General features: G+C 41.0%; 1 protein-coding gene across 1 annotated transcript; it reads left to right on the forward strand.

The window, feature by feature from the left end:
- Positions 1–5,193: 5,193 nt before the first annotated feature.
- Positions 5,194–9,772, forward strand: MRPL53 (mitochondrial ribosomal protein L53). The gene is made up of 3 exons (XM_052704389.1): positions 5,194–5,414; positions 7,176–7,288; positions 8,927–9,772. Exons 1-3 carry the CDS (start codon positions 5,209–5,211, stop codon positions 9,049–9,051), a joined length of 444 nt encoding a protein of 147 aa, XP_052560349.1. The 5' UTR covers positions 5,194–5,208; the 3' UTR covers positions 9,052–9,772.
- Positions 9,773–11,618: the final 1,846 nt, after the last annotated feature.

Genomic DNA, 11,618 nt, shown 5'->3' on the forward strand with positions numbered 1-11,618 from the left:
CTGCTGAGCTCCACACAGTTTGTAATAAGTTATCCAAAGAACAGGCAAACTTTCAGGAAGCACTTGAAAACATAGGTCAAAATTCACGTAACTGCTTCTCCAAATTTTGCAGCGAGGACCCTTCTGTAAGCTTTTCTCTCTTAAATTACAACAAGGTTTCTGTTAAAAGAATGTCTCTCAAATGAGAATGTGTCTGTGGGTCACTTCTGTGTATGGACCTTTACAGTCAAAATATGCACGTCATCCACCTGGAGTTCCATGCAGTTCCAGACCTCAAGGACTCGAGTGCTAACCTTGGGTGTTTGCCGCTCATCTCAGCTCATCTCTGTGCCTTGCGCTATTATGATAATGAGTTTTATTTGCAGGAAGCAACTGCATATTTTAAATCAGCATAAAAATCCAAATGATAGTGCATGAAGTCAATGTAGTATTTATTAGACAGAGAAGAAAAACAGATGAAGTAAAGCTTTTGTTCTGTCTCATATGAAGATGTAGCTATTATCAAGAAATTAAGTTACAAAAGCCAGGAACCAGCACAGTATGTTCTTGGCCTGATAAATACTGCATATTATTTCAGCAAACATTTCTGCTGGCAATTGGTAGCCTCAGGCAATAGAAATGCATGTTTGCAGAGGAGTAAAGAGCAACTAGGGAATCTGTTTATTCATTCCCGTAAAAGCTTTCCTAAACTGATACGCAGAGTTACTATTTCAGAATGAACTATAAACCAAGCTCATCATAAGCAGCATTTTTGCAAGTTGAGTTTATTTCTGAAAACGACATTAACAGCATTCAACTGTTAGTTGCTTTATAAATGGTATATAAATTCAGTAGTATTATTAGTACAGAACTATGTTTAACTTCCACAGTTTTCAGAGGTATAAAGTACCTCTGTGAGTTCTTTTCTTTGGGGAAAAATAAGAGTAAATGGCAAGTAAGAATATTTGGTTTGAAGGAAGAAACAAACCAAGACAGAAAACACAGTCTGGTTTATATTCTTATGACTCAATACAATAAGCAGTGCTGCTCCAGTACACCAGGGGATTTATCCCAATGTCCTTCAGCACGGCACTACTATTTTATAATGACTTCCTGCAAACCCTCTGTGATCTTGACCTTCTCTGCCTGTAGCTCTTGCAAGGATACTCTTCATGATGCCAGAGTGTTTTTCTGCTTCCAGAGAGAGCTCATTTTTACTGTCAGCACCAGTACATTGTCCTCCTCAAAGAGCTTCTGCTGGTTGGCCATGCGGAAGCATCACCTCCGTACAGAAAAGGCACGTTGCCAGATACGTGTTGGCTCACCTCTCCTTAGCAGTGGCTACTGCTCTAAAGGCAGGATTACATTTTACTCCTAGACTATACAATGTTATAGTTAGATGTGTGGACATGAACTGTTGATTGCTAAGTACCACATCTATCAGTATTTGTGACAAGACTCAGTGAAAAGAAAAAAGGATAAAGTTGCAAAGGAAGGAATCAGCTGAGAGTAAGCATAGATAATGGACTCCAGAACCAATAAGCGCATGGTGGTATAATGCCATACCTGCAATGAAGTCTTGAGAACCCCCCGTCATGCAATGCTTTGGATGAGAATCTGAAAGACTACCAGATTTTAAGGGAAGAAATAAACTGAAGAGCAATCAAAAGCCCTCATCAAGATGCTAAAAAACAGACGTACCCTAACTATAGAGACATTAGACATTAGACTCCAGGACATCTGAAATGTTAACCTTTCTATAGTCACAAAACATTGCAGAAAAGGGAAGTGGTAAGTAAAGAATCCTCCCTGAATCTAAAGAAGCTGCGAAGATTAATGAGAAAACATGAAAACTGACCAACTGTAATTAATATGATAACCTTTTCCTGAACATCTTCATAATTAAAATGTAAAAGGTAGCTGCATTTTTTCCTTGCTATATATTGTGCCTATGTGTAAATCATCTACGGACTCATGACTACACTTCTGTGAAACTAACCACATGAAAGCCTGTAGACTTGGGATGAGGCAGCATTTTTAATAAAAAAGATCAACCTAGTGAAAGGAATACTAAATTAGTGATAATATATTTTATCCCTCTTCATGTTACTCTGCTTTGGGAATGTGTATGATTATCGCTGGGTACCGGAATCATGAATCAATCAGTTTCCAAAGCACATCCCTGGAGACCAGTCTCAAATGTGGGCATTTGAGAATTCCCAGATTACTTGCTTGAGATGGATATACTAATCCAAGGTCTTTCAGGGGATAAATCATCAGTTTTTCTGAAAAGGCATAAAAATGTTTTGCTGCAGAGATCAGCTCAAATTACAGTGCTGTAAATTGAGGGTAGTCAGACATACCTGTGTTTAGTACCACCTGGGCTTAAAGGCAGATGAAGAAATTGTGGTCTTTTTAATAGTTGTGTCACCTTGCAAGCTATCTATCTGATTTAGCACTCCTTCAGCAGAATTACCATAAGCGAAAATTACTGCTTCTAGACTGTATGGAGAAATCATGCTTGTCAACATGTAAGGAAGGATCCATAGCCCCTTGGTTTCTATGCACAGACATATTCTATTCTCTGAAGAAAACAATACAAAGCCTTTCAGTTCCCAAGTACCTGTTCTTTCATGATTAAGCCAATCTCTCAGTCTTAAAAAAATTAAAAACTGGTCTAAAAATCATAGAATCATAGAATGGCTTGGGTTGGAACAGACCTTACAGATCATTAAATTTCAGTTCCCTGCTAATGCGGTTCAATAAGGCCAAATGCAAGGTGCTGCACTTGGGTCAGGGCAATCCCAAGCATTTATAAAAACTGGGGGAAGATCTCTTTGAGAGCAGCCCTGCAGAGAAGGATTTCAGGGTCCTGATGGATGAGAAGCTGGACATGAGCCAGCAGTGTGTGCTTGCAGCCTGGAAGTGTGTTCTGGGCTGCATTAAAAAAGGGGTGGCCAGCAGGGAGAGGAAGGTGATTGTCCCCCTCTATTCAGCTTTTGTGAGGCCCCATCTGCAGTACTGCATCCAGGCCTGGATCCAGGAAGGACATGGAGCTCTTGGAGCGGGTCCAGAGAAGGACCAGTAAGATGGTCAGAGGGCTGGAGCACCTCTACTATGAGGAAAGGTTGAGGGAACTGGGCTTGTTTAGCTTGGAGAAAAGAAGGCTGTAGGGAGACCTCATTGTGGACTTCCAGTACTTGAAGGGAGCATATAAACAGGAGGGGGAATGACTGTTTATGAGGTGTATAGTGATAGGACAAGGCAGAATGGTTTTAAACTGAGACAGGGGAGATTTAGGTTAGATATTAGGAGAAAGTTTTTCACACAGAGGGTGGTGACACACTGGAACAGGTTGCCCAAAGAGGTTGTGGATGCCCTATCCCTGGAGGCATTCAAGGCCAGGCTGGATGTGGCTCTGGGCAGCCTGGTCTGCTGGTTGGTGACTCTGCACATAGCAGGGGGTTGAAAACTAGATGATCATTGTGGTCCTTTTCAACCCAGGAAGAAATATAAAATATTTTTTCATGTCTATTTTGAAGGCATTAAGTGTCACAGTAGAACCAATGAGTAGAGTGGGATCCTTAGAAAAAACAGTGATCATTTTCTCACACTCATTACTTTGCTGTTTTTATTTTTTCAGTGCTGTCACAGAAGCTGATGGAAATTTTGCTACAGATTTTTAAATTGAATAAATCAAGCTCTTTGTGTTACGATAAACAAACATATATTGAGATTTTGTAATTTACTTTTGCCTCCTAAGTATAAACTATTCAATTTACCTGGTCCTAAATCTGATACCTTACTCAGGAAAAATTCTATTTACATCAGCCACTTACTGGTTACAGAGGATTCTTTCAAAAGACATCTCACAGAAATGTATTGTTTTTCACAGTGGAAAGAATAATGTATTTGGGGGGAGGGAAGGGTGTATGTGGAAGAGAAAAAAAACATTAAAACTGTATCAACACTTCTAAGTTTAGTTTTGCTATTTAATTTCTATTGAATAAATATCAGTGAAGAGAACGGTTTTTCTTAGTAACTGTATGATTAAAAAATATTTAACGGAGGATGTTCAAAAAACAAAGATAAGCTCTATGAATAGGTTACCCTTTACAAAGGATGCCAGATGTTTAACGCACATTGGAAACATAAGTCTGTAGTGAATACTAAACACAAATTCTCAACGTGCTCAAATGCCATTACTACTGTGCTCCTTCCATCCTATCCCTAATCCTTAGTAAACTCCATAGTGCTGAGCTGAACAAAGTGACAGATCGTTGTAACCATTTATCAAGGAGGTTTCTGCCATCTAGCGGAAAATATATTGCTTGCAGCAGCCACACGACAAACCGAAAACCTTTGTTCAAGGATTGGGTATGCAACTGCTGAACCCAACCCGCTTTATCAAATGTGCTCCCTTTCAGTAGCATTGCCTTTTACAGCAAGCCTCTGTTTGGGTTGATACATTGAAAAATACTGCCTCTAAATGATCCTTGGTCACACTGGCTGCCCCTTATACTTATCCTCACTCATATCCTTACTATCCCTTATACTTACTCTCCTTCATATCCTCATTTTTTCAGTCATCGAAGAATCACAGAAAGGCTCGGGCTGGAAGGGACCTCAAGAATCAAGATGCTCCAACCTCCCTGCCGCATCCATGGCCGCATCCATATCTAATACTAGACCAGGCTGCCCAGAGCCCTGTCCAACCTCTCATGGGGACAGAATTAAGATGAAGACAGCCAAACGCGGACTTGCTCAGCAGCCCAGCTCCTCACGTTAGGGGTGAGATACCACTGCTTCCGGACAGCTTCATTCCATACCCCGTGACACAGCAGCACAAGGGCCAGAGATCTTTTCTGGGCATTTTATGTCCAAAGATTTTTATTTTTATTTTTCCCTAACTGCAGCTACTATTCAAACAAAGAACATTACCTCTTTCTGCGTACCTTTTTTCCTTTTTTTAATTTTTTTTAAATTTTTTCCCCATTTTTCTCTTTTCAGTATCCTCAGAGGATCACAGCTATGACAGCGATGACACCAAGACACCAACTCCAACCGAGAAGCTCCAAACAAGGAATATTACCAGAACAAACGCAACCACAATTAAAGCATAATTGCACAGAGGCAGAGCAGCCGGCTGCTATGTGGAACACGTAAAACCAAACGCTGTTTAGCAGCAGCTCGTTACAAACGCTGGCACCGCAGCCCGGCGCCGACAGCATGGCCGCCGTCCCTCGCGGACTCCATTTCCCAGGCGGCTCCGAGGCACGCGGCCGCCAGCGCCGGCCCGCCGCTGCGAGGGGCTGCCGGGACTCGCAGTGCCGGGGCGGAAAGAAGATGGCGTCCCGGATCCATGTGGTGCTGCGGCCCGTGAAGAGTATCGTAGTCCGCTTCTGTCCCTTCGAGTCCAACGTGAAGAGCACCAGGTGAGGGGCATCGGCCCAGCCGCGGGGCTGCGAGCCGAGCGGTGCTCGGCCTGGAGCGCGACTCGGTGCTGCGTGTTACCGCCGGCACGAGGGGCTTGGAGCCACATGACCTTTAGGGTCCCTTCCGACCCAACCCCGCTGTGGTTCTATGATGTGGTTCTACGAAGGCCGCGGAGCAGCGCTGGCTGCCGCCCTAACAGCCAACGCAGCGCTGCTGCTGCCTGAGGAAAAAGTAGTGAGGCCCGCAGTGTCGGGCAGGTGGCAGCGCTTTCTGCTCGCTCTTTGAGGAGTCTGCCCTTCTTAGACTTCCACAGCTGCTCTGCTGCTGTGATCGTAATCTTTGGAGGCTCGCATTTATCAGGCTTCATCTTAACTGTAGTCCAGACAGAGCCGTAACATTCTGGGGTGATGGAGAAGACAGTGCATTTATCTAAAGGGTTTTCCTGGTAACTGTCACCAGGATCACAGAATCAGAGTTATAGGGGCTGGAAGGGACCTCCAGAAATCATCGAGTCCAACCCTCCTGCAGAGCAGGCTTCCTACAGCAGGCTGCACAGGTAGGCATCCAAGCAGTTCTTGAATATCTCCAGAGAAGGAGAGTCCACAACCTCCCATACTGTCAAGATGTTTTTTCACATATTGATGTAGAACTTTCTGTGCTTCGGTTTGTGGCCATTTCTCCTTGTCTTGTCCCCACAGACCACTGAAAAGAGGTTGGCCATGTTCCTTTGACTCCCACACTTAAGATATTTACGGACACTCAGATCTCCTCTGAGATCAGATCTCCTCTCAGTCTTCTTTTCTCAAGGCTGACCAGACCCAGGTCGCTCACCTTGATAAGAGAGGTGCTCCAGGCCCTTTTACCATCTTCATGGCCCTCCACTGGACTCTTTCCAGGAGATCCCTGTCTTTTTTATAGCGGGGAGGATGTGTTTGTTTTGTGTAGTTCTGTAGAGGACCTCAGGGTCTCCATGTAAACTTCAGTGTGTAGAACCAGGAGTTAGACTCAGTGGTGCCCTTCTGGCTTGAAGTATTCTGTATAAGCATGAGCATCTGGCTTTACCAGCAGTCCCTGGAGATGTACCTCTTAGAGCTGCTGAGCCCACAGATGAGAAGCTGCAGTTCCTCATCCGAGTGGTGATAGTGGGAGGCAGTATTCCTGGTAATTGTCTGTTGAGGAAATCTAAGTGATTATGCTTCTTGAGGGATGTAAGCTCTGCGCCAGAGGATTGTAAAGTGCCATTTTGCAATAGATTTTCAGACATGTCTACTTTTGAAATGCACTATTATCACAGCTTAGCTTGGAATGTCTTTGAACTGCCAGAATGTGAGCCGAATGGTATGTTTTTCACATATCCACAGAAGATGTACTAAAGATGTATAAATAAATGCTGCCTCAAACTCAAACAACAAAACAGTGGTAAGCAAGCAGTGTATAAAGAAAAATGTAAGTTGCCTTGCTGACTCTTATTATTAACTCTTCAGAGAAATTCAGAAAGTGTATGTGCTTGCTGAAATTCTTTGTTATACTTTTTATGTGTTAGCATATAAGAAGTCCACTAGCATGTAAGTAATCATCTGGATTGCTGCCTGATAAGAAGTGCATGTCTGACGTTACTGAATATAAATCCTATTCTATTTATACTTTTGTCACCCAGCAATGTCAAACTATTCAAATGTTTTTCATGCACCTGTCATATATTTACTGTAATTTACTGTAATACTGTAAAATATTCAGTGTATTTTAAAATACATTTTCAGAACATTTCTCCAATGTATAAACCATAAGAGAATCCAAGCCACTAACAGGAACTGTGAAGTGTCTGCAGATGTGAGACACGACGGATCTGAACCACTTGTAGATGTTATGTTTGGTAAGAGTTCATTTCTAATCTTCACAAGAAGTCCTTGCAGGTTTGTGGTTTTACACTGTTTCCTCTGATAATTTTTGCTGTGATTAATTTTTTTTTTAATTATTTTTAATTCTCTTCCACATCTGGATGTTGCCCAGGTCAGAGAGAAAAAGGAAGTCACTAACACTAACATGTACATATACAAGTCTTCACTAGACCTAACTGTTGTATAGAGTTGAGTCTACTTTAGCAATGGGATACTTGTGTAACCTTGCAGTCAAGGTCAGTTCCAGGAAAATAAGAGTAGCTCTGCTTTGATGTAAGAATCTGTTCATGTTCTGTATTTTTGTTTGTTTGTTTTCTATGGTAGAGATATCTGTCTTGAGATTAGACAAGTTTAATACTTGTAGTTCATTATTCAACTGAATAACTTGCTATGTAGCTGGAAGGAACTGCTCATGTAAGACCATACATGTGCAGGACTTACAGAATGAGGTCAACTGATGTACAGCAAATTTCTTAGTTTCCTTTGGAGACCCAGCAAGTATGCAGGGAATTGATAGGGGAAGTTTCATCAGTCGTGGAAGCAGCCCAGATTCAAGGCTGTGAACAGATGGCTGTAATCTGATTTTGTCCTTTTCTCGGGCTGTATCTTCTTTCCTGCTGTGCTGTAGTGGCCCAGTATGGCACATAGCCCATTAAAGTTTTCATTATATTTTTTCCTGTTAACCACTTTTCTTTAAGCTTTTCTATGTTTAATGAATCAGTAGAAATGTTGAGAGTGCTGAATGTACTTGTTTTGCTGAGGAAAGCCAAATTATTTCAGTGTTGACAGAGGTTTCTCCCTCTCTCATGCCTCTTCTTTTCCCATCCTTGACTGTATCTGTGATGTATTAAGACTTAAGCAGTAAAGCTTAGTGTTTTTCACAGTAAAGCAGTACAATTTATTTCACTAATGCCAAGAGCCACAGCTCTGAACTCCACTTTCTAAGAGCTGATTAATTTCCAAGGGAAGAATTTGCAGCCCTTCCATTTGGCAAGTGTGGTTGGAACATGGATGCCATGCATAGTACTGCATTAAATGGATTTGAGTACATCTTTTATATTTACAAGTCTTGCAAAAATCAAAAAGTAACTTAGGTACCATCCTGAATTTCTAATGCTCCCTCTCTGTTTTAAAGTGCTTTATTATCCCCAAGAATTTACAAATCCAAGTATTGTCTACTTTTTAATGTTACAACCACCAGATTGTGTAAACCATTTCACTGTTTTGGCTAAAGAAGTGAGTTAAATGGACTGTATATGACATGTTGCTAAAACTCTGAGCCATGTGTGGAAATTATGCCTACCAGTGCCTTCTGTTAAATGACTTTGATGGCATAGTGTGAGCTATTCTTATCAACGATATGCTCTTACCATTCATACATCTTGAGAATTGTTTCTTATTTTTGGATAATGCAGTACAGAAATTAAGATTAGATGTTAATAGTTACAATTTAATATATTTGTTTGTTCCATAATAGGATTTCTTGCTAAGTGGACTACTTTCTAATCAGATAAGATGAGCCGGGTATTTGGATATATAAATGCAAGCCAGAACTGCATACAAAAGTAATTGTGACTTAAAACATTTGTAAGTTCTTAAAATTTCCTTTCCAGCTGATGGAGAGCGACTGATAATGAAAGGAGCCAACCTGACAACAATTGAAATGTTAACAGCATTGAGGTCCAGATGTAATGCAAAAGAGCTTGCTGCAGAACAGAAAAGCAAGAAGAATCCCTGAGGAACAGAACAACTGCGTTGCATTTGCATCTGTTATAACAAGAGGCTGCAAAGAGAGATTTTCTCCAATGCAACAAATTCTGGGAGGTGGCCAAAAACTGACCAGTTTAATGTGGAGCAGAATCAACTATTGAAGTTCTTCACCGTCTTCCCTGAAAAGAAAACACAGTGTATCAACAAATTGTATGGCAGCAGAGGATTGAAATGACTTAAGATACGTGAATGCAGCTGCCTCTTATCTGCATGTTGGACCAATGTCACATTTTTGCATATAAATACGAATACTGCACATTGGTTATTAAATTAATTAGTGCTAAAGAGAAGACAGGTGTCTCTAGACATTATTTCCAATGAATTTTAAAGTACTCATCACTGACGAAGCTGAGAAACAACAGCCTGCAAATACAGAGTAGATTTTCAGATACTCAATTTATACTCTGTCTGTTGCTAAGTCCCTGCCATTTTCTTCCTCTGTTATTCAAGAAAGTGTGATATTTGCCAAATGTAAATTTAGCTCAGCAATTAAAGTAACAAGGTAATGGGATTGTGAATACACAGTAGAGGTACTCATTGGGCATAAAAGTAGCAAAATTTAGCTCAAAGGGAAACATAAGCTAGTGTTTTTGGTAATTGGAGAAAAGAGCTATCTTTGAAGTTCAGTTCTGAAATATTTTTGTCACTCACATTTGGGAGATTTCATTAAACGTTTCATAAAGATCAAAGGAGAGCTTTATTTGGTGTTTATAGTCCTGTGTCTTACCCTGTTATTTGCTTAGGTGTCTCATCTGTATTGCAGAGAGCTTTGGGTTTGGGAGGGCTGATCTGTCCTCAGGCTGTGCTGGTGAAAGTGTCAACTGCACATGTATTTCACGTGCATCTGTTCTAGTTCTTAATGAAAGAGTCATTACATTTCAGTTCTGAAAGATTGCAGGTGCAGTCCTGTTGGGAGGTATTCTACACATTGTTAATCAAGTGCTTGAATTTTTATAAAATTCTAGTACATGTATTTCCAACATGAATTTGTCAACAGACTTAAGGCAAAAATCTGTATCTAAAACTAATGTTACTTTACTTTTGCCAGGATTCATGAACAGACACTGTCCTTTCTGAAGGTGCTGTCAAGGTCTGTCTTCACAGCTTCTTCCTCACATTGTTGAAATTGGAGCATGGTGCTCATGGCTATGTCCAGGTGGCTTTTGAGATCTTCAAGGAGGAGACTCCACAGCCTTTGGGCAACATGTGCCAGTGCTTTGTTACCAGAAAAACATCTTGGTATCAGCTTGTGCCTGTCGCCTCTTGTCCTATCACTGTGGCCCCATCCCTGTAAATGATGATTACTAAGTATGGTATATTTTATGCTTAAAAATATAATTCTCTATAATTGAAATATGTAATGTAAAAATGTACAGGATAGAAAAACAAAGCTAAAAATGTACATTCTCAAGACTGCAAGATACTGAAGTGATAAAAATGAGCACTCTGGGGAAGGGATTACTCCTCTGATGATGATTGTGTTAATATGTAGAAAATTCCTTTCCCTGTACCATGTAGATAAGGGTGCAAATGGAATTTTCAAGTATCTTAAAGATAATCTTTAATGAATTTATTCTTTAAGCATTTAGATAATTTTACCATAAGCTCTTCATACAGTATCAGATTCTGCTTCTCTGCAGCTGAATCCTGGTCCAGTGGCCTGCTGTTCTGATGTTTCATTGGCAGGTGTGCTCTAGGCGTTGTGTATACAGAGGGTATTAAGATTGATCATATCAAACAAAGAAGGGTTGGATAAGCAACTTAGCATGTTGTTATTCCCTGACCCACGAATCTTGATCATAATTCCTCAGCAAAAATGTAGCCACTTGCCTAAACATAAAAAGAATTTGAGCAGGTCCTTAAGATGCTCGGATTAACTTAATAGAAACACCACACCGTGTAGGATGAGCAGGGTGTCTGGTAGCAGGAGATGACATCAAAATGTCTAGACCTTTAATACCTGGAGATTTAAAACAATTATTAGAATAATCTCAGACCTGTTTGTCAGCGTATAGAGAAAATAGTACTAAAACACATGAACATGCTGTTTAGATAACAGCTTCTCCTTCTGACTTAAGAGTCTCTTTCTGTACTATTTGATCTCATCTGCTCTTGTCTTTTCCCTCTGGGAGGCCTGAGTCAGTCATCTCTGAGCCTTCCTTACTGTCTGCTAGGAACCTGCAGTAGCTTCATAGAATCACCAAAGTTGGAAAAGACCTCTTAAGTCCAACCGTCCACCCATCAGCAGTATTTCCCACTAAACCACGTCCCTCAGTACAACATCTGAACATTCCTTGCACACCTCCAAGGGCAGTGACTCCACCATCTCCCTGGGCAGCCCGTTCCAGCACCTGACCACTCTCTCAGAGAAGCTTTGCTCCTGGTAGACTGCTGCTTGTTCTCTTTTTTCTTCCTCGGCTTCACTCTCAGAGATGCCGAGTATGCTGAGATGTGGAGACTTGACTGGGCCATTTTATTCTCTGTTCTCTGTCTAAGAGTGTCACCTTACACTGAGCTGATAATCTGAGAATTTAC

The sequence above is a fragment of the Tympanuchus pallidicinctus genome, unplaced genomic scaffold, assembly GCF_026119805.1.
Source record: "Tympanuchus pallidicinctus isolate F22 unplaced genomic scaffold, pur_lepc_1.0 scaffold5, whole genome shotgun sequence".
NCBI lineage: Eukaryota > Metazoa > Chordata > Aves > Galliformes > Phasianidae > Tympanuchus > Tympanuchus pallidicinctus.

Excerpts from the sequence above, each read along its gene's own strand:
- MRPL53 (XM_052704389.1), top strand. The coding sequence starts at position 5,209 with ATGGCCGCCGTCCCTCGCGGACTCCATTTCCCAGGCGGCTCCGAGGCA. Across the intron at positions 5,415-7,175 it reads TCCAACGTGAAGAGCACCAG|AACATTTCTCCAATGTATAA; the intron begins GTGAGGGGCATC and ends ATACATTTTCAG. Across the intron at positions 7,289-8,926 it reads ACTTGTAGATGTTATGTTTG|CTGATGGAGAGCGACTGATA; the intron begins GTAAGAGTTCAT and ends TTTCCTTTCCAG.